We start from the raw sequence: 19,746 nt of genomic DNA on the forward strand, positions 1-19,746 counted from the left end.
ACAGCTCCTACCTGAGGGACCAGCGGGGGGCAGGAGGCTAACCCGCGTTGCTTTGGGGGATGTGAACCACACCATCCTTAGGCTGTTGCTGCTGTGAAAGTGCTACTTAGGGTTATTCTCCCTACGTCCCCCCACCCCCATCTCGAGCGTGCCGTTTGTCAGTACTAACGCGAAAAATAACAGTCACGGCAAAGCCAAACTTACCTGCGCTGCGGCAGCGGTGCGTGTCTGCGGTTCAGCCACCGCCGGGAGCGTGCTCCAGGCTGGGTGATCCCGGACCTGGTGCCTCTGGGCCCTTCTCTGCACAGCAAAATTGAGTGCGTTGGCGCTGTTTTTCTGAATGCTTGTGAAATGCTGAGGTAAAGGCTGTGATGTTCACTGGAAGGCATAACTGCTGTCAAATGTTATTGCTTCCTCTTTTGCCACATAAAATCTTAAATGTAAAAAGATGGCATGTTTGGGCTGTATTTTGAAAATAAGTATGGCTTTTCCATGTTCATGTGTTTGCTTTTACAGTATGGATTTATAAATACATGCCTGAAGTCTTTGGTGATTGAAAAGTATGGTGAAGAAACATGGGAAAAACTAAGGTAATGTGTTCCCAATAAATGTAGTGCATTGAAAGAAAATGCTGAGGAATTTAGGAGCAGAGGATTATGATTTCTCACTGATAAACAGCAGCTGATGTGTACCTCAAGTAATTATAAGAAGTAACTAGCAGAGCAAAAGGAAGAGTTTCTTACCTTCACACTCTACTGATTTGTCCCAATTAATTTGTCATATCAGATAACTAAGGATGACATTTAGTCTTGCAGACAGTTGTGAAACAGATTTACTGGCTTACTGGGACAATATCGAGAAGTAATTACACTGAAAAGATGTCATCCTTGATAGGAAGTCAGTTTAATTCCAGCACTTTCAGAAAAGCAACTGAATGTATCATCTCTGGTTTTGCCCTTACTTTATGAGCTCTGTGGTATTTTCTAAGATATAAAGATATATAAATGATACTTATATACAAACACACAATAGCCATTGAAGCCAATATAAAAAAAATAAGTTTTTTGTCAAGCCTGTGGAGACCCAAGGGCTTGATATTTTTGGCATATGGAACAATGACCCAGTAGAGCAGAAGACAAACTAAGACTCCTCTTGCTTGAGCACCCCACAGTATGATGCTAGAGACAGTTTACCATAATATCACAACATGAAACAGCAGAAATGGAGAGGTAGATGCCACCATTCAGCCATGCTACAGCAACACCTTTAAACCATTAGGGGAAGTAGTGTGTTCCAATATAATGCTTGAAGGAGGAGGTTGAGAAGTGGTTTAACAGCAAACAGTGCTTAAATGAGTGCCAGTTGAGTCACCCAAGCATGTTATATTTACAGCACAGCTAGGACCAGAATATTGTCTTCTCTGTTGCAGACTGCAGGCTGGAGTCCAAGATTCTTTCTTGACTTTTGAGGTTTACAAAGATGAGATCACAATGCAGCTCGTTGACAAAGCCTGCAAAATATTAGGTAAGTGTCACTGTGCCTCAAAAAAATGAACCATCCTGGGTTAAGCCTGAGACTGCAGCCTAGTTTTTAGTCTCCTGTGCTCTTTGGAATACTTTCCCTATGTGGCAGCTTTTCTGCATTCACTCTTAATCCACCTGACAACATTTCAAGAGCTTCCATTCCTTTCTTATTCTTCAAGGTACCTTTATTTTGCCAGGTGTTCCTGCTGACATGGTTCTGAGAGAGTTTGGAGAGTATTTCTTTGAATTCTGTAAACGCTCAGGCTATGACCACATGCTGAGGACACTGGGTGGAAATCTCTATGAGTTCATAGAGAACCTGGATGCATTGCACAGCTACCTGTCCCTTTCTTACCAGGCAAGTTCAACTAGTAATTACTGAGCAGGTATGGGTAGACTCTGCCAGAGGTTGCAGCCCGAGGAACAGCATCTCATAGGTGTGAATATATAAAAATATATATACATAAATAATAGAAAAAAGGCTATAACAGGCTCTCCTACGTTCTGAAATGAATAACTCCAAAGTGTTAGGGCTGTTTTAATATTTTTTTTTTTTCTGAGTAGTCCTCAGCATTAGATATTATTTAGACCATTGGCTCTAATGCACGGTAGATTTTCCTTCACAGGTAAGCATAGTTAATTTTCTGGTATTCAGCTTATTCACATGACTGCTTATTTTACTAAGACATGGGATGCTTTTGTACAAGTGGAATTCACCAGTTTTCTTCCTCAAAAAAAGATACTGAAGAGTTTTTTGTTTGTTTTTCCTCAGGAGATGAATGCACCATCTTTTAGGGTAGAAAAGAATGAAGATGGGTCAATGCATTTACATTACTATTCAGACAGAAGAGGTCTGTGCCATATTGTGCCAGGTAATCAGATAGAATGCAGAGTGCAGATCAGCTGGTAATGCATTATATATGCTGCATAATCATATAGTTGCAGTCACACTTTGATCAGATTTCAGAATCATTTTTCAGCTAAGGACTGGCCACAGAATTGGAGCCTGATAGAATTTAGTCACCAGATACCTGCCCTTGCTATTTTCCTACTGCCTGATCACTCCTAGCTCCCAGTAGCTTCTATCAAGACTTATGATACAAAAATGCAGGCCATAAGGGTCCATTCCTGCTATAGAACGCCTATAGAATTGCCTTCCTGGAAGAAAAAATAAAGTGCATGGTGTGTATTTTGTCCAACTGTTGATCCTTTCTCAGAGACTCCTGCTCCTTAAATTACAGTGAAATAGAAATGATAGTTGAAGACATCCACCCATTCATCCGGTAACAAATAGTCCTCCAGTATATGCAGTCTGTAAAACTAGTATTGACCCCTGCTCAAAACTGAATCCTTTACCAGCATTTTTAGGAATCTCCACAGTTGTACTTCTGCAAGGGCTAAATAACTGTAAGTCTGTTAGAGATGATCATATTCATTTCTTTCATAGATACCGCTGAATTTAGAAGCTTACCAAAACTTACCTCTTTGTCAAAACTCATTTCATATTCCTATTGAAGCACAGAACTATTTGGAATATCAGACAGAGCTTTTCATGTAATTGTCCAATATTTCACCTAATAGCTAAGCAGAAATGAGAGGACTGATGTTACATCTTCATGAAAGATAATTCCTTCCTTTCAAAAGAAAATGGTCTGCAACAACAGCAATGGATTGTTAAGCTCTTTAGAATCCCTGCACTTTTTGAGTTAATAGGAATTAATATTGTTGGTATGTATGACTGCTTGGACACATTCTTCTAATATCCTGCTGAGCTGCTTCTAGTGAAAATAAGTATTTGGCATCAGACAAGGAAAAAGAAACAGTAACTTTAAAACTTATCTCTTATGCACATATTCTTATCACAACAATAATAGTAGGAATGACATAGGTTGCTTTCTACTTCCAGCGTCTTTTGGAAAAATGATTTTAGGAACAGTGAAATTCCACTGTGGGCCCTCTTAAAAGGGGAAATGGAAAGGGTTTGTTCTTGGCAATACTTTGTCTTTTGTTTCTCCTTCAGGAATTATTGGTGCAGCAGCCCTGGATTTTTTTAATATTGAGCTTTCAATGGAAATAGTCAATCAAACAGAAGAAGAAGAAAGAACTGGGAAAAAAGAACATATTGTTTTTCTTGTTACTCAAACCCCTGTATTTTCATACAAGGAAAGAAGTGAATTTTCTTCCTCACATCAACATGTTCCTGACTCTGCAAAACAAATTGAGAACCAACAGAATAAAGAGGTATTGTAATAGTCATTATCATTGTATTATTAAGATATGATTAAAATAAAAACACCCTTGAATTTCCCTCTGGATTTATTTCAACAGGACCTTGAAAAAGGCAAGAATGCAGTTAGAGACAGAGGAAGCTCTGTTTGTCCTGTCAAGAAAAGTCACTGGAAAACAATAAGAGGAATAATTACAGTAGGAAGAGGTGAGAGATCATTCAAAGGGATCTTGTCACCATTTCTGAGTCTTCAGTAAGACAGTCAGTAAGCCTCCCCCTCTCCACGAACCATTTTAAAGTTACCATTCATATTTCCTCTGCCTCTTTTCAAAATGTTTCTGGTTATGTTTCTTTTGGTTAGACACTGGTTATCAAAGGAAAATTGCAGATAATAAGCATGCTTAGTAATGACAGACACTTACATGGAATATGACCTGTCACTTCTGTCTCTTAAACAGGATTTTCATCTGAAATGTATTCTTCTATAAAATGACATTGTGTGGTACTTTTGATATTTTCTTCTCATGTCACCAGACATCATCTAGCCTGATGATGAATTTAAGAGTGTTTAACTTAGTAGCTGCTATCCTTTCCAAAGTTACCAATTGTAGTTAATTCTGAAAGCCAAATTACACCTACTGCTACCAAAAATCTACTGCCAATCTAGTAATCTCTGTTTATACCTTCATATATGATATGTTTATATATCTTTGCAAAACAGAAGGATTTTTTTCTGTTAGGATCTTTTAACTCCCCAAGAGGAATGAGGATCTAGCTCAGTATTGCCAAAATATCTGGATTCTGTGTGGAGTGAAAAACTGAACCTGCTACCATCTGGTGCAATGTCACATGCATTACAAGGGAAGATATATTGAGTAATGAATTAACATATACTCAAAATAAAACTTTAGAGTAGCATTATTACTTAAAAACAGAATAAAATCCTTTAACAATAAGTGCAAGGGTTATCAAGATCCAGACTTTGAAAAATGAAAAACCCATGCTGACTTACCCTGAAGCAGTAAAAGGTATAAACTTGGGGCCTGTATTTGTAATCTTCTTCACTAGTCTCCTAAATGACTTGAACATTTGTTATCAAAGAATTTACTGTAGTAACTGTTGTAGCCACCTTCTGGGGGACAGAGATCACTTGAACTAATCATCCTTTTGATCATTGTGGGTTACTGGATAATCCAGTTTATACTGCAAAGATCAAAGGCTTTAGGCGCTTCAGTTAGATAAGTCCTTTCGTTTTACTCATTCATTTTAGAGAAATATCTGTTTGCTAGATCTGTAGATAGCTCCTCTGTAGATCTGTGACCATTTTGTAAAAAACCTCCAGGTAAATAAAATAGAAACCAAACAGTGATTTGATCTTTGTGCTATGAATTACAGTTCTTATTATAGGAGACTGAAACCCAGACCATGCTGGATTTTTTATCCGTAAGTGGTCCTTAGTAGCCAGCAAAATATATTAAATGTACTTCTGTGTACATTATTTGTGTGATACAGCTGTATTATATTGCTATGATATCTGCAAATTCATAGAGCAGTAATGTCTACAGTTGTTCGTCTAGTCTTACTGTTTGTTTCCACGTAACTTCATGTACCTAATGCTCTGTGCTTTTTGTGTGGTTAGATTTTGACCTCTCAGCCTACTCAGGTCGGTTCCTAATCAGCTGTGGATTAAACTGCAGAGCATTTAGCACAGATGTATGCACTTTTGTGGACCCACACACAGTTTACTTTGTCTTTGCTCATTATGATATAGGGTCCAGTCTCAGTGCTAAAAGGTAATGCTGACTGGTTTCATGAGGTGCGACCCAATTAAAAGCTACACATTTATCTTGCCACAGGTAAGCTCCTGAGAGGATTTGATCCTGTTTATCCTAAGAGTCTTTGGATTGACACAAAAACATTTTGCAATGGACTTCCTTTTCATATGGTTTTTGACAAACAGGTAGGACAAGCATGTGGTAAGGGCCTTTAGTTTGCATAAAACATATAGTAACTTTTTCCTGTTTTGACTGTCCTACGGTTCACTGCTGTGTGTGCTCTGTATACAGCGCACACTCATTTGCAGGATTTGCAGAAGTGCTCCATACAGTGACAAGTAATAGGAAGTCACTCATAACAATTGGATCTGGATCATTTCAGAGAGGGATCTCCTTTGAATTTATTGAGATTACCACATCTGAAAGAGCTGCAAATATGCCAACAAGGTTTATTGCAGCAGCCTATTCGTTACCAAACACTGAACAGAATTTTCTGAGGTTCCTGGCCACCTTCCTGTACTTGGATGTGCCAGAGACATGACCCATCCTTTAAACTGGCTTTGTACTTTTGTACTTGTAGCTAGTCACCCTCTCTTCCCAGTTATTAATCTATCCAAAGGCTTTTGTAAGGCTTTGCCGTCAGCTGAGGCTCTACATGTTCCTGCTGCAAAAAGCCAGCTATCTACTAAATCTGGCAGCATGCAACCTCATCTAGTAGGAACTAGACCCAAAAATCTCTGTATCTTCCAGGGAAGGATTGAGTGTCCTCTTCTGTGCACACATACTATACAGCAATGGGATTGCCCTTGTCTTGGCAGGGACTGCCCTGAGTCTGGTTTCTAGCCAGCCCGAGTTCCCACCAAGCTACAGTTCCTCTTGCTCACAATTCTGTACATAGAATTTTATCTTAAGATAAAGGGAGCAAAGAAAGGAGAAGCTGAGAATAGGAAAATAGGACAGCAGAAAAAAAAGGCTGAATACAGGCACTCAGGGCACATGTTTTGGCATCATACCAATAGAGATTCCAGAACACATAGTCCAGAATGCATAGTCCGCTTTTTGCCACTGTCCACATTAGCCAGAGTTTTAAACCTTTCAATACACCCAGTCTGCATAATTTGATAAAATTACTAGTGTGGAGAGAGGGCAAGTCCTGCATACTGGTAGCTACGTCAGAGCTTCAGTAACTCTGATGACAAGCAGTGAAGGCAGTGTGGATATTTCTGCAAGAGTTAAACACTGATGTATGGTCAGCAGGCTAAAAGAGAATAACTAAACCTCTACACAGCAATAGTTAAGAGAAGGCAACCCATGGCATCCATTAGAAAATTAATATTTGCCAAAACATTTTATGCCACAGTTATTTTCTTTCTGGAACACAAGGGACACTGTGATATTGCTAATTTTCACTTGCAGCTATCTGTAAAGCTATTTGTTAGGCCTGCACAAATGTAAATAGATAACTTCTTTTTTTTTAACTATCGAAAGGGAAGAGCATTTGGATAATAACATTCCTTTCTGGGGACTTTGTCTTGCTGTGAAGGACACTCATTCAGAGCTTTGTGGTAAACCACTAATAAAATAGAAACTTTGCTCAGAAATAAGCTATGTAGTATAGCAAACCAAAGTGCATGTAAGTGTATAAACAATGATCTGCTATAGCTTGGCCTGAACCTAAACAGGATGTGAATTATAATACATTGTCCATATTCTCTTTTTAAGCTCAGAGTGAAGCAAGCTGGTGTGAGCATTCAAAAGATTGTACCTGGCCTTCAGAACATGGGCATCTGCTTGGATCACTATTTCAGTATTGTTCACCCAGAAGTACCCTTCACCATCTCTAGCATCCAGAAATTCATCAACAGTCAATTTGTTTTCCAGACTAGAAGAGAGATGATGCCAGAGTCATGGAAACAACGGCCAATGCTAGAGCTGAGAGGTACATCACTGTTTTCAGTAGCTAAGTGTTCATATTAAATCAGGAATTATGCTGGAGTTGAACTAATGCATTTCTGTAGGCTCCTCGTTTCACATAAATCCTATAAATGGCTTTGCCTTTGTGCAGTGAGGAGAAGATTGCATGGCTCTGATTAAAGACAGTACTATAAGATACTTGTAGACAAATTCAGCTATTACCTCACCAGATTTTGAAGGCTTTCAGTCGAAGTAACACCTGTGTTTCCATTTGAAAGGCTTAGAAAGACACTGTTTTCCCAATGCTGAAAAATCATCTTTGCAGGTTTCCTGAGTAACAGAGGCAAGGTCAAAGGAGGATTAGATTGTTTTCTGAACCACCTCTAATCTCAGTTATTCAGAGTCACAGAATTGACTCAACTCCAGTTGAGTTTGGAAGGGACCTCTGGAGATTGTCTAGTCCATCCCAACTCAAAGCAGAATCAACTACAGCAGGTTACTTAGGACTGTGTCTAGTTGGGTTTTGAGTATGTTCAAAGATGGAGACTCCACAACCTCCCTGGGTGACCCATTCCAGTGTTTAACCACCCTTACAGTTAAAAGGTTTTTTCTATGTTTAAATGGAATTCCTGCATTTCAGTTAGTGTCTTGTGTCTTTTGTCCTTTCATTGGATAAAACAAATAATCTTTTTTACTCCCTCCTATGAGGTTATTTATAAATATTGATAAGTTCCCTCCTGAGGCTTGTCTTCTGTAGGTTGAACAACCCCAGCTCTCTTAGGTTCTCTTTACATGACATATGGTCCAGCCTATGCACCTGATACAGAATTGTTTTGCCCTGCTAATTTCTTTGCCGAAGGAATTACTACTTTGCACATGGAACAGCATCTTAAACCCAGCCACCCAGCACAGGCAGTGCCAGTTCACAGATATTGGGTTCCATCTCTGCCACATACAGACAGTAGTGAAACATGCAGTGAGCATTTCCATGATAATACAATTAAAGCATCACTCCTACCAGTGATGCTCCATTCCTGTTTGCTGGGCAAGGAGGGGCAGAGGCAAGGGAAATGCTTAGAGACAAAGTCCTGATAACATTGCTACTGTTGGAGGAAAGAAACGGCTTCCCCTGTGACTTCATGCATTTTGATTCCTAAAATGTGAATACATGATTCATTCTTAATTTATGCCTTTGAGGGGTGTTATGTGCTATTGGCTGGGTTTCAAGTGCGGATAAAAATAGATTAGTTAGCTGTGCTTTTAGTTTTTGTAGTCACATTTTCAGATCCTGATTTCTGTCTTCACCCCCTGCCCCCTCCACCCCCCAATGTTACATAAGAATTTACAAATTGGAATTATTTTATTTGCTTGATTTTTCTGAGAGGAATGAGTTTGGAATGATTTTCTCCTGTGTGCAAGTAACTGTAATGGCATTTGGTTTAAGTGTTCTGTGACCTCAATTTTGCTCCTGTGAACTATGTAACATGGCCTAATTTTCCCTTCTCTCCTTTCACCTTTACATAATGAGTGCCAAATCTGGTATTCCTGAGATTCAGTAAGAAATAGAGATAAGGGAGACCTTGAAAAAAAATAGTGCTACCAAAACAAGGAACTTTAGTCACAGGTACAATTTGACTTCCTCTTATGCTATCAGGGTTAATTCACATGGTATACCTACTGATCCAATCTGCTGCTCATCCAGTAGCCCTGGGGATGGGGTGAGAGAAGAAGAAATAAATAGGAATTCCTAGATTGCTGTTCAGAAACTGAGGATACTTATGAAGCAAATAAAAAATAGTAACAAACACATAACCAAATCTCAATTGAGAAAACAACAACTCACCCCCCCACCAAAAATCAATTCTACTTTTCAGGCATTTTTGTACATGCTTATTTAGGTGATCATAGTGACTGAAAGCTCCAGCTCCCAGGAAGGAAAGCTCTGCTGATTTTATTTGGCCTACATATTATCCACTATGAAATTAAACTTTGAATGTTTCACTTAATCATGTGAGTCTCAGTTCCCCTGTGCATGATGCTGACTGACTGGATTCAGGAACAGCTCAAGAGCTAGTAGCAGAGGAGAGATGCTGTGAGCACTGGGGTTCCTCATGAAAAGGAGGGACCTGAAGCATGGTTGGGCTCTGCCTAGCAGTTGCAGTGAGTGAGTGACTGCTCTCTGGGTCCTGATTATCTTTTTATTTGCCTCGTGTACCTCCTCTAAACAAGTCCAGCTCTAATTCCCTGAAACAGAGTAATTACTATATTGATCCGGACCCTACCAAAAGACACTGTCCTTAGAACTCGCCCCCTAAAATTGAGATCAGCAATGCTGAGTATCATGTGAAAGTCTAAGCTGCTGAAAACTCTTACCAGTACTTGTTTCAAACAGGCCAGATGATCTGGATGGAGTCTCTGCAGTGCATGCTCTATCTCTGCTCGCCTTTGCTTCGCACTTTGCATGAACTGGAAGAGCGACAGATGCATATTGCAGACATTGCACCTCATGACGTGACCAGGGATTTGATTCTTCTCAATCAGCAGCGACTGGCAGAGATGGAGCTCTCTAACCAGCTGGAGAGGAAGAAGGAAGAATTGCGGATACTGTCAAAGCACCTGGAGGAAGAGAAGAAAAAGACTGAAGCTCTGCTCTATGCCATGCTTCCTCAGCATGTGGCCAACCAGCTGAAAGAGGGGAAGAGAGTTGAGGCAGGTGAATGAACAGGATGCATTCATGCACCAGGTGATGGTGATAGAGGGACGGGGGCTGCTGGCACAGTCCTTTGCCACTATCATGGAGTACATTTTCAACTTGGTGACATTCATGGGTAGGAGGAGGATCACAGACCCTTAATCTCTCTGGTAATAAAGATTAGACTACTCTTAAACAAAGCTTTGGAAGCTGTTTGCAAAATAGTTTCCTAGGAGGTGAAAGGTGGTAGTAACTGACCGTTCAGGGAACAAAATTCAGTGTTTCAACAGTAAACTGAGATTTTGTTTTTAACATGGTCATAAAAGGAAATGGGGTCTCAAAAATGAAAGGAATAAAGAAATTGCTTTTTCCTGGAAAATTCTCACAGTTCATCTTTGCTATCTATAAAGCTAGCACCATCATGATTCCCATTTTTATTAAGGACAGCAAGTAAGAGGATGTTTTGATTTCCTTTAGTAAGCATACATATGAAGTTAGGAATAAAGAGCTGAGTATATCCTGAATATGGATGAACAAAGGGATGTATTCAGATGCCTGGATTGAAATGTGCGATGATTCTTATATTTGATCGACATCTCTCTTTCATATCAGCAGCCGTATATGAGTATTACAATTGATGGGTCATATGTCCAGAAAAATGATGAGAAAGTAATATTTGCAAATAGGTCTCAAATAGATGGTGTGGTTGTCCAGCTATTACAAGTACTGGTCTTACTACTGGTCTTTCTGCTCACAGGAGAGTTCAAGGAGTGCACTATATTGTTCAGTGATGTTGTGAACTTTACCAACATTTGTGCCCAATGTGAGCCTATTCAGATAGTTCTCATGTTAAATTCAATGTACCTGCGATTTGACAGACTGACCACGGTGCATGATGTGTACAAGGTATGTACTCATCGACAAAGGCTGTAGAAATCACCTGGGAAAAGATTTTGCTGTTGTCAGGTTATTTTGTTTGTTTTATGTTTACATGCACTTAAATCCTCTTTGCTCCAGCATGATTTCAAGTAAGCCATAAAATATTGCATATTTGTAGTGGCCACAGAGAGAAATTGAAAAACAGGCAGAGGTGTGATTAAATATGTTTAAAATTTTCAGACATGTCAGTCATGGGTTAGTCGCTTTCCACAGCATTGCACCAGGATGCTGTTCTTTCATACATCTCTTTCAAATGCCTACCAACACAATGGCATATCCTAGTTTATGGACCAATTTGAATAATTTTCCTAGTTCTTTTATTCCAATCTGTTGTAAATAGGTCACTATGTCCCCTTCAGTGGGAAATGACATTATAAACTCTACCCATATAATACTTCAACTTTGTTTGCTTCATGGAGATCTCCAGCAATGGTATAGATCTCCTGTTGACCCCAGAGAGCATTGAATAGATCTAAACTGTAATGTATGTCTTGTCTCCAAACTGTGCTGGAAGGGTCAGAGCCCTGGTTGACATATAATAATAGCATTATTAACATCTCCAGAACTACACAGATTTGACTAGCTGAAGAGCCAGTTCTAAGTTTCTGTCTGTCCCCACCACATTAATTATTTAGGAAGGAAGGAATAGTAAAGGGTGAAATCCAAGTCTCATTCATTCCTTGCTCAGGCAAGGCATGCAGTTCATCCTGCAATACATTGTAGTAGGAAATCAGAAGCATTTCTGACTTGGCGAGGAAACTGTGCTTAATAATTGAAGCATTCAGGATATGGCCCACAGATTTGGGGATAAATTAGCATTATATTCTAAATCATCCGTCATGAGTAAATTATCTGTCACTATAATAATCTCCTTTTGATGCCTGTATATAACTCTTATTAATATTGAAGGAGGTGACTAGGGTACAGGAGTGAGGTTGAGATTACTATTTCAGGGAACTGAGAAAGAAATAAAATACTTAAATTGATCAAAGACACTTGGCCCAAGCTTATAAACATCTGAAGGTATGAATAAAAATCTTGTCAAATTAAATCTCCTGCCATGACTGAAAAATAATTAGGGTATCTATTTGCATTAGTAGCTTTTTACAGTTGTTTTTAATTTGCTACAGAAAATTACTGCATTACTATGGGGTTGGCTATCTGACAGAAGGCACATACAAGAACGCATTTTTCAAGACTAACAACCTGAACAGTTTTAAGTCATTATGTTAATGAACAAACCCAAAGATGAAATTATGTTCCTGCTCCTCTGTTGGTGTTCATTTTTAGGAAATCAAATTAATCTGATTTAAACTGATCTGTTACTTATTGGTTGTAAATGTAACAGTGAAGTCTTGTAAGAGCAGATTAGAAAATTTCCTTAATGTGTAACAGTTTTTACAGTGAATTTTAGACATTTGAGAATTCTCTGTTGCAAACAGGCCTATTCTATTCCCAGGGACAAAGCCCAAACTATTTCTCAGGTGCCTTATCATGCACTTCAAGGGAACTGGATGCCTGAAGGAGGACAAACCCTTCACCATTTGTTTCACATTCTGCAGCTTGTTGTGGGAAAACAGCTGGTTGTAAGGAAGGATGCTCCTGAACTGCTTAGTTAACACTTTGCATTCTCTGACATACTGGAGATTGGAGATTTCTTAATTGCATGTGAACCCCTTAGTAATAATAATCAGCAGTGAGTAGGCTCCCTTGCTGTATTGTGGCTTTAAGAAAAAAGATGTCTTTTGAAGAAGAAACATGCTTTTAACACCACTGGTGAATTAGAGTTAATTAAGAGGATTCAGCTGGCAGATAACCTCCTGGCTCAGGAGTCTGTGCCTGGAGATAGCTCTTTGCATATAGGTCTGCCCTGGGTAAGAGAAAGACAAAAAGTCTGATACTTTCACAGCATCTCTTTCTCCTTAGCATCTGTGATGCTGATATCTAAAATGTGTCAGGTAAGCAGGGACAGAATGCATTGGAATTTTTAATGTGAAGTCAAGAAAGATCCCATCTCAAGGAAAGTCACATGTGCTAGACCTCTTTTGTGATTGGAAACATCATTTAGAAGAAAGGGGGAGTTGGTGCAGAGAAGAAAAGCCCCAGACAGCAAAGCACTAACCTGAGCAAGACATATGGGATGCTGACGTACTTGTCCCTCTCAATTAAAGGTGGAGACAATTGGAGATGCCTATATGGTAGTAGGTGGGGTCCCTGTGCCTGTATCCACTCATGCTGAGCGAGTTGCTAACTTTGCCTTGGGGATGATAATAGCAGCTAAAGATGTGCAGAATCCAGTTTCTGGAAACCCTATCCAAGTAAGTTGTTAACACAAAGGTGCATGTGTGTCTGTCTGCTTCTTGGGTTGGTCTTACGGTTAATATATTGCAGTAGGATATCAAAGAGCTTCTTCTGACTCCTCTGTGACTTTGGGAAAGGCCCACATGGGTACATTTTTCATGAACAGCATCTCCCTGTGGATATTTGATATTTTACTGATGTCCATTGTTGTGTTAGGATGATTTTCTTAGGTGGCTGGATAGCATTAAGAAAGATGTTAAATAATAAGTGACATTTTTGGGGGGTGTTTTATGTCTTTGTAAAGATTAGAGTTGGGATCCATACAGGTCCTGTTTTGGCTGGAGTTGTTGGAGAGAAGATGCCTCGTTACTGCTTGTTTGGAGACACAGTGAATATAGCTTCCCGGATGGAGAGTCATGGTGTCCCAAGTAAAATTCATCTAAGCTCCAGTGCCTATCAGTGAGTAACTGTGATGGACACTTTCCCGGTTAAAATCTGGGCTAAACCCAACTGCCTCGGCAACTGCAGCTTTCAGTGTTTCATGTAGATGGCGCTGTGTTCAGTCACTGATTTCTGCAGCTTACTGACAAAAATCATGGCTTGCAAAGAGTTTTATTCATTCTATTTCAAATGCCAGAGGTTTGAGTTTTGATCCTAGAGAACAAACTGTGGGAAAAAAATAATTGTGATAGCTTATTTAGAAGTACGGATAGAATGATGTGGATGCTAGAAAGGCACTTAGAACATTTAATAACCTGCATATCTCTCTGAGCACAACAATTTGTGGTGAGAAAGAATTAACTGCTTAAACCACTGTCCTATTCATGCAGGGAGTAATTTACTTTCCTAAACCTCATGTCACTAAAATCAAATACTGTATTTCAAGGATTTTATGTATGCCAGAAGTGGAAGCGAGGACAAGCTCAAAGGAGTACAAAAACATTGTTTGGGCACATAGGAATGATATTAGGAAAGCTAGAGCTCAACTAGTATTGAAATAGCCAAGGAAGGTTTGAAGGCAGTAAAAGGAGCTTCTGCTGTGACATCAGAAAAGTATAAATGGAAACATGGTCCTGCTGTGGCAGGTGATTTAGTGACAGTGCCCTGAATAAAGGCTGAGTTACTCAAGGCCTCTCTTGCCTCTGTCTTCACTGACAAAGTCTTCAAGGTTCTTGCACCTAGAGTCAGGGTTCAAGGAGTAGGTAAAGTACCAGTACTGGAAGAGGATCAGAGCTGGGGTCTTTTGAGAAATCTTAATCTATTGAAGTGTATTGGATTAGATGGGATGCCTCCAAAGGTAATGAGAGCGCTGGCTGATGGCATTACAGTGCTGCTGTCATCTTTGGAAGGTCATGAAGACCAGCAGTGTAGGAACTCAAGAAAGCCAGATGTTACATCTATATAGAAAAATGGCAAGGAGACATTGGTGAACTATAGGCTGGTCAGCCTCATGTCAGCCACATGACATGTCAGCTGGTGAAAATCAAGTTTTCTTGGGAGCCATTTTTGACACATGAAGAAGGCAATTGGGAATAGCCACTCTGGATTTGCCAGTAAATCATGACTGATGAACTGATTGAATCATGATTGCCTTCTCTGATGAAATAAATGGAGATAGTTTTGTCAAACTGATATTGGCTGCCTCAGTTCTTAATTTCTATTTACTGGTCAGTAAGAACCCTCCACCATACTAGAGTATTTGACTATGTGATCCATTGATTTTTGATCAGGCTGTACATGGAAAGCTATAAAAGCACAGCAGGCTTGAATAAACAGTCGAAACAAACTCTCAGTTTTTCATGGATCAATACTGGTTTTCCCAGACTGTTGTGATTAAATTGCTTAGATTACAATATCTTATCTAAAGCACTGGTGTCAGTTTTAGTAATCTTGAATTTTCATGTGTCATTTTGCTTCTGATACTTTAGATGCCTAAAATACAAGAATTTTGAGATGACTGAAAGAGGAGAAATAGAAGTAAAAGGCAAAGGGAAAATGCACACATACTTCCTCATTAGAAATAAAACTGCAACTGAGAATGAGATAATGGGAAGGCCAATGAAAGACTTAGATTCTGGCCGCGAATCTGCTCAGTCCATTCAAGAAGGCAGGATGGAAACAACACCAGGTAGAGTCAACTTGACATAGCTTTTCCTTCTTGAACAAATGAATGTTAATACAACTCAGTTAAGTATCTTTTTCTGTTCTTTCAGCTACTCAGACTCAGCCAGAGAAAGACCAGACTCCAGCCATTGCAATGAAATATACTGATGGCCCCACAGATGAACAGAACAGCCTCAAAAGAAGAAATCAAGCCAAAATTGCAGATTTAACAGGTAGTTATTCAGTTACCATCCAACAAAGACAACAGAACTAGGAAGTAACTGAGGCTTAATCTTGCAGCATCATTATATTCCTCTTCTGAATAACCATTGTTTTACTCGAACCAGGAATTCATGCCAACATGTCATGCTGGTGAAACTAACCATTCTGCACACTGCTCAGGGCCAAACAAATACACTTTCAGAGCAATCCCAGGTGTTAATTGTGCACTAGGGAGAAAGAAGCTGACATAGCTGTCAAACCCCAGAGTCCTTCTGGCAGTGCAGAACAGAATGGCTAAATGTTAGACCGCTCTTCCCATGAACAGCACCATTTGTTCACGCATACTTTTTTTTTCTCCTAGAAAAGCTGTCATTATTTGTAGTTATGGGAAAGCCCTTATTGACTCCAGCCCGAGAAAGAGAGACATCACTGGCTATGCACCTGGCTGTCCTCAAGCTGGTTTCCTGCAGGAGTCAGAAGGATTTATTGCCATGCCCCAAGTTCATTTTCTTTTGAAGTAGCTGATACTTAATTTGATCAAATTTGATGCCAATAGTCTAATCTAATGCATTTGATTTACACTGCATGATTTGGTATGCATTTGATGCCAGAATAGTCTAATCTAATGCAACTCTACTGATGTATTTTGTGCATTTTATACAGACAAAATATGTTGTTGCTGATTACTAGGAAATGTTTTACTCGCTTTCCTCCCACCTGCTTAGATGTGGTGGTTAATCCACGGTGCTGACAAACACAAACCTACAGTCATTAAAAACTCACACTGAATGAGTATTTCCTTTCAGGCAAAACTTACGATACCAAAAGTGATGGGAGTCTCCATGGCAACCAGCATGCAGATGATGGTTCTTGTCCTCCAAACCAGGGAAGAGTCAAACCTGCTACTGAAGAGCCACGGAATAGAAACATTCGTTCTAATTTTTGCACTTTACTCTAAGTTTCTTACTTTTTACATTTAAACAAAGCAACTTTATTATGATTTTGTGCAGTTTGCTGTTGTGCTGATTTGTATATCAAGTACCACATGATTTTTTTTAAAAAAAACCACCACAAAACCAAACAAAAAGAAAAAAGACATCACGGTTTTCAGCAAAAAGAAAACAATGGAGGATTATTTTTTTTTACTCAATCTATATGTGCCATATAATACTCCTGCTGGAGAAGGAAACCACTGAAAGATGCTTCGAAGATGTGTTTTTCAGCCTCTGCCATGTCTTTGAATATCCCTATGTAAAAATAGCTTTTTGCTATCTGATGCAGCAACTGAGAAAGAGGTGACTCATCCCGCTGAAATATTCCTACTCAAACAAGCACTTTCCATAAAAGAAACATTCCCTGAAGTGACCATCTGTCTTGACTTGACACAGCCAACAACTTCCCTGTGTAAGGTTAGCAGAATTTGATCTACATACTCACTGTGATGACAGATTAATCTGTTAACAGGTCTTTTGTTGGGTAAAGGCATTGTGCAGTAGACATGCAGAATAGATTACTACAACCCGTATTTTTCCTTCCTGAAGAGAAAATATTGTGCACTTTATAGCACCCAACAGTAAAACAAGATCTGAGACAATTGAACCACGCTGTGCTTAGATAATTGTAGAAGGATATGCACTTAATGGAGTTATGTAGCATTGAATCCATCACAACACTGAAGGACTGTTCAAGGCCTATGAGCTACTTGAGACCTTCAAATAAGTTGCAATGTAATTTCTCAGCTAAACAAAATTGAAGTTTCAGGTCTACAGAGGAAGCCTGTCAGTGCTAGAATTAATGTCATCAGTGTCATGGAAAATAACAGCATGAAAGATCAACATCACTTACCTTGTGTCAGAGGCTCCTCAGCTGAACTAATTCCATGCTGATACATCCTTAGGTTATGCTTGAGAAAAACTGAAGTTCAGCTGTCAGTGATTTAAGACATAGGAGCAAAACTACAATGGATATAAAGGTTGTGGGCAATTTTGGCACACATAAATTATGCCCTCACTCCTAAATAAATGGAGCTTGGAGTATGTGGAATGTGCTTGTACAGGGTGATTTGGACAGAAGATGTGCCCCACATAACAATACCCACTTTGGATGTGGATTCATTGTCTAAGGATGCACACCATTTGAACTTTAAGCAAGAACTCACTGGAGAAGATGATAATATTACTCCTCTGTTACAGTCTGGAGCATCACATTTCCACCTCTGTGTGTGCAGCAAGAGTGAAGCTCCTTAAACACCAGGCAGAGAGGTAAGGCTGATGAAAGGCATTTCCTCCTCTCTATAGTACAAGAAGATGAAATTTCACCTGGTTAGATTTTATTTTTAAATCTGTGAGACAGCAGCTCCCCTGTCTGGGTGCTCTACAGCTCTTTCTACATTAGAAGTAGTTCAGACCAGCAGAGGAGGATGTGTCAAGTGAAAAACAGTGTTGTTGTCCGCACTATAGATATTTCAGAGGGCTTGCTACTGTGCTCCCATGCACTAAATACCCGTTACCTTATAAGCACATTCTCTGACTTAGTTTCAACAGTAAGAAATCCATTTGGGTGATTTGAGACGACTCTACAATGTGAAACAAAGCACAGTGAGTGGGTTTGACCAGCAAATTCCTTCAGGAGAGTACTCCTGACTCTGGCTGAAATGCTGATGTGGATACACCCTTTAACATAAGCACTTTCCACGGTACAGCTGAGCAGCAACATTCTGGGAGAGTGCAGTTTTACAAATGGCAGGATTGCTTTATTTATTTATTTATAAGGATTTTTCTATCTAGGCACTGTTCACTGTTTTGGCAAGGGTGAGATCTACTGTAGGTTGAAGATGCATCTCAGGATTATTAAAGTGAGTATCGAGATTTCAAACATTTAACTGTGTGCTACTCTCAGACACACAGCATCTAAATTTCACCACCATCTTTACTGGCATTTGCTACAGAAATATAAAGCCCCTTAGGCCCAGGCACAAGTGTGACACAGGAGTGTACATCTCTCAGTGGCCACTGCTAATGCAGGAGGGAACCTCTTGCTGTCTCAGCTGCTCTTGCAGTCCCATGCCTGCATGGCTGAATACCACTGACCACCTCTCCTAAAGGAAGAATTTTCAATTGGAAATTGTTCAACAAGACTGGCCATCAATGACTAGGGGCTAGTATATATTCCAGGCTTAATATAGATATATTCCAGTGTGGTTTTAGGTAGAAATGCAGAGCTCCTCTGAACTTGTATGGATCCTCTTGGGAAGAAGAAAAATACCATGGCTTAATTGTTGCCTGCATCTCTCTGTCCAAATTTTAACATCTGCTTTGCTTATACCTGCTCTTTCTGCACTGAACAATCTATGAATGTTTTATATTGGAATGTTTTAATAGGCATTAAGTGCTCCATGGTAAGTGACTTCATGCTGTGCTGTGGTAAAACTGATGTGCTCAGTGGTTTCTCTGTGACCTCTGCTACAAACTGGTTCTTCTGGAGGTGCAGAGCTAGGTCAAATCTGCACAACTGCTTTTAAAAATTAATGTACCTGTGCATCATCTTGTCTTCTTAAATCTGTGGGCACTGCTAAAGACTGCAAAAATATCATTAAACAATAAATCTTTCCATTAATATGCTGACTGACATTTGCCTATGACTACTTTGATTCCTTTCCCTCTTTTACCTTCCACTTTTTCTGTTCTTTTTCCCTACAAGTATACAAAAGTTCAAGACCATTATACCTCTAATGCATGTCCAGTGAGCTTAATTTCTTGACCATACGCAAAGTTACATGTATTTGTGTGACACCAGAATCAGCAGCCCACTACAACTGACATTGTCATAAGCTTACCAATATTCAATCTTACTGTCAGTGATCTATCTACATTGAATTGATACAAAAAGGGTGGAAGAAAAGAATTCCCACTGCTGCTTCATGGAACTGAGGCTTAGAAAAGTTAAAAGTTGAGACTTCTGAAAGCTGTCTAAAGCATATGGATTCCCAAATCCTGTTAAATTTGGTGTTCAAACATGAATATTCAAGAACCCAGGCACTTTAAACGTGTA

The 19,746-nt window shown here is 39.5% G+C and overlaps 1 protein-coding gene and 2 long non-coding RNA genes across 4 annotated transcripts in view; 1 reads left to right on the forward strand and 2 right to left on the reverse strand.

Moving 5' to 3' along the window:
• LOC130603419 (uncharacterized) overlaps positions 1-198 on the reverse strand; it is a 21,084-nt gene extending 20,886 nt beyond the window's left edge. The window contains exon 1 of the long non-coding RNA XR_008973162.1: positions 12-198. This is a non-coding gene — a long non-coding RNA (uncharacterized LOC130603419). The remainder of the gene's footprint in view (positions 1-11) is intronic.
• Positions 1-16,696, forward strand: part of LOC130603415 (guanylate cyclase soluble subunit beta-2-like) — a 17,233-nt gene extending 537 nt beyond the window's left edge. Inside the window, exons 2-16 of one of the 2 annotated variants that reach the window (XM_057417163.1) lie at positions 517-590; positions 1,430-1,524; positions 1,721-1,881; positions 2,296-2,395; positions 3,544-3,764; positions 3,852-3,957; positions 5,607-5,710; positions 7,248-7,464; positions 9,832-10,152; positions 10,889-11,037; positions 13,242-13,388; positions 13,676-13,830; positions 15,300-15,499; positions 15,585-15,707; positions 16,503-16,696. In XM_057417163.1, the coding sequence (XP_057273146.1) occupies positions 517-590; positions 1,430-1,524; positions 1,721-1,881; positions 2,296-2,395; positions 3,544-3,764; positions 3,852-3,957; positions 5,607-5,710; positions 7,248-7,464; positions 9,832-10,152; positions 10,889-11,037; positions 13,242-13,388; positions 13,676-13,830; positions 15,300-15,499; positions 15,585-15,707; positions 16,503-16,654 (2,325 nt within the window). In that variant the 3' untranslated portion in view covers positions 16,655-16,696. Of the gene's footprint in view, positions 1-406; positions 591-1,429; positions 1,525-1,720; positions 1,882-2,295; positions 2,396-3,543; positions 3,765-3,851; positions 3,958-5,606; positions 5,711-7,247; positions 7,465-9,831; positions 10,153-10,888; positions 11,038-13,241; positions 13,389-13,675; positions 13,831-15,299; positions 15,500-15,584; positions 15,708-16,502 lie in introns of those variants that run through there. The other variant, XM_057417162.1, reaches the window with a different exon arrangement.
• On the reverse strand, positions 9,053-9,910 carry LOC130603422 (uncharacterized). Its single transcript, XR_008973167.1, has 2 exons — positions 9,813-9,910; positions 9,053-9,146 (listed from the first exon to the last, which is right to left on the reverse strand). It is a non-coding gene; the product is annotated as an uncharacterized LOC130603422 (long non-coding RNA).
• Positions 16,697-19,746: the final 3,050 nt, after the last annotated feature.

Source organism: Pezoporus wallicus, unplaced genomic scaffold (assembly GCF_028554395.1).
Source record: "Pezoporus wallicus isolate ANWC-B61680 ecotype Strahan unplaced genomic scaffold, APGP_CSIRO_Pwel_v1 contig_360, whole genome shotgun sequence".
NCBI lineage: Eukaryota > Metazoa > Chordata > Aves > Psittaciformes > Psittacidae > Pezoporus > Pezoporus wallicus.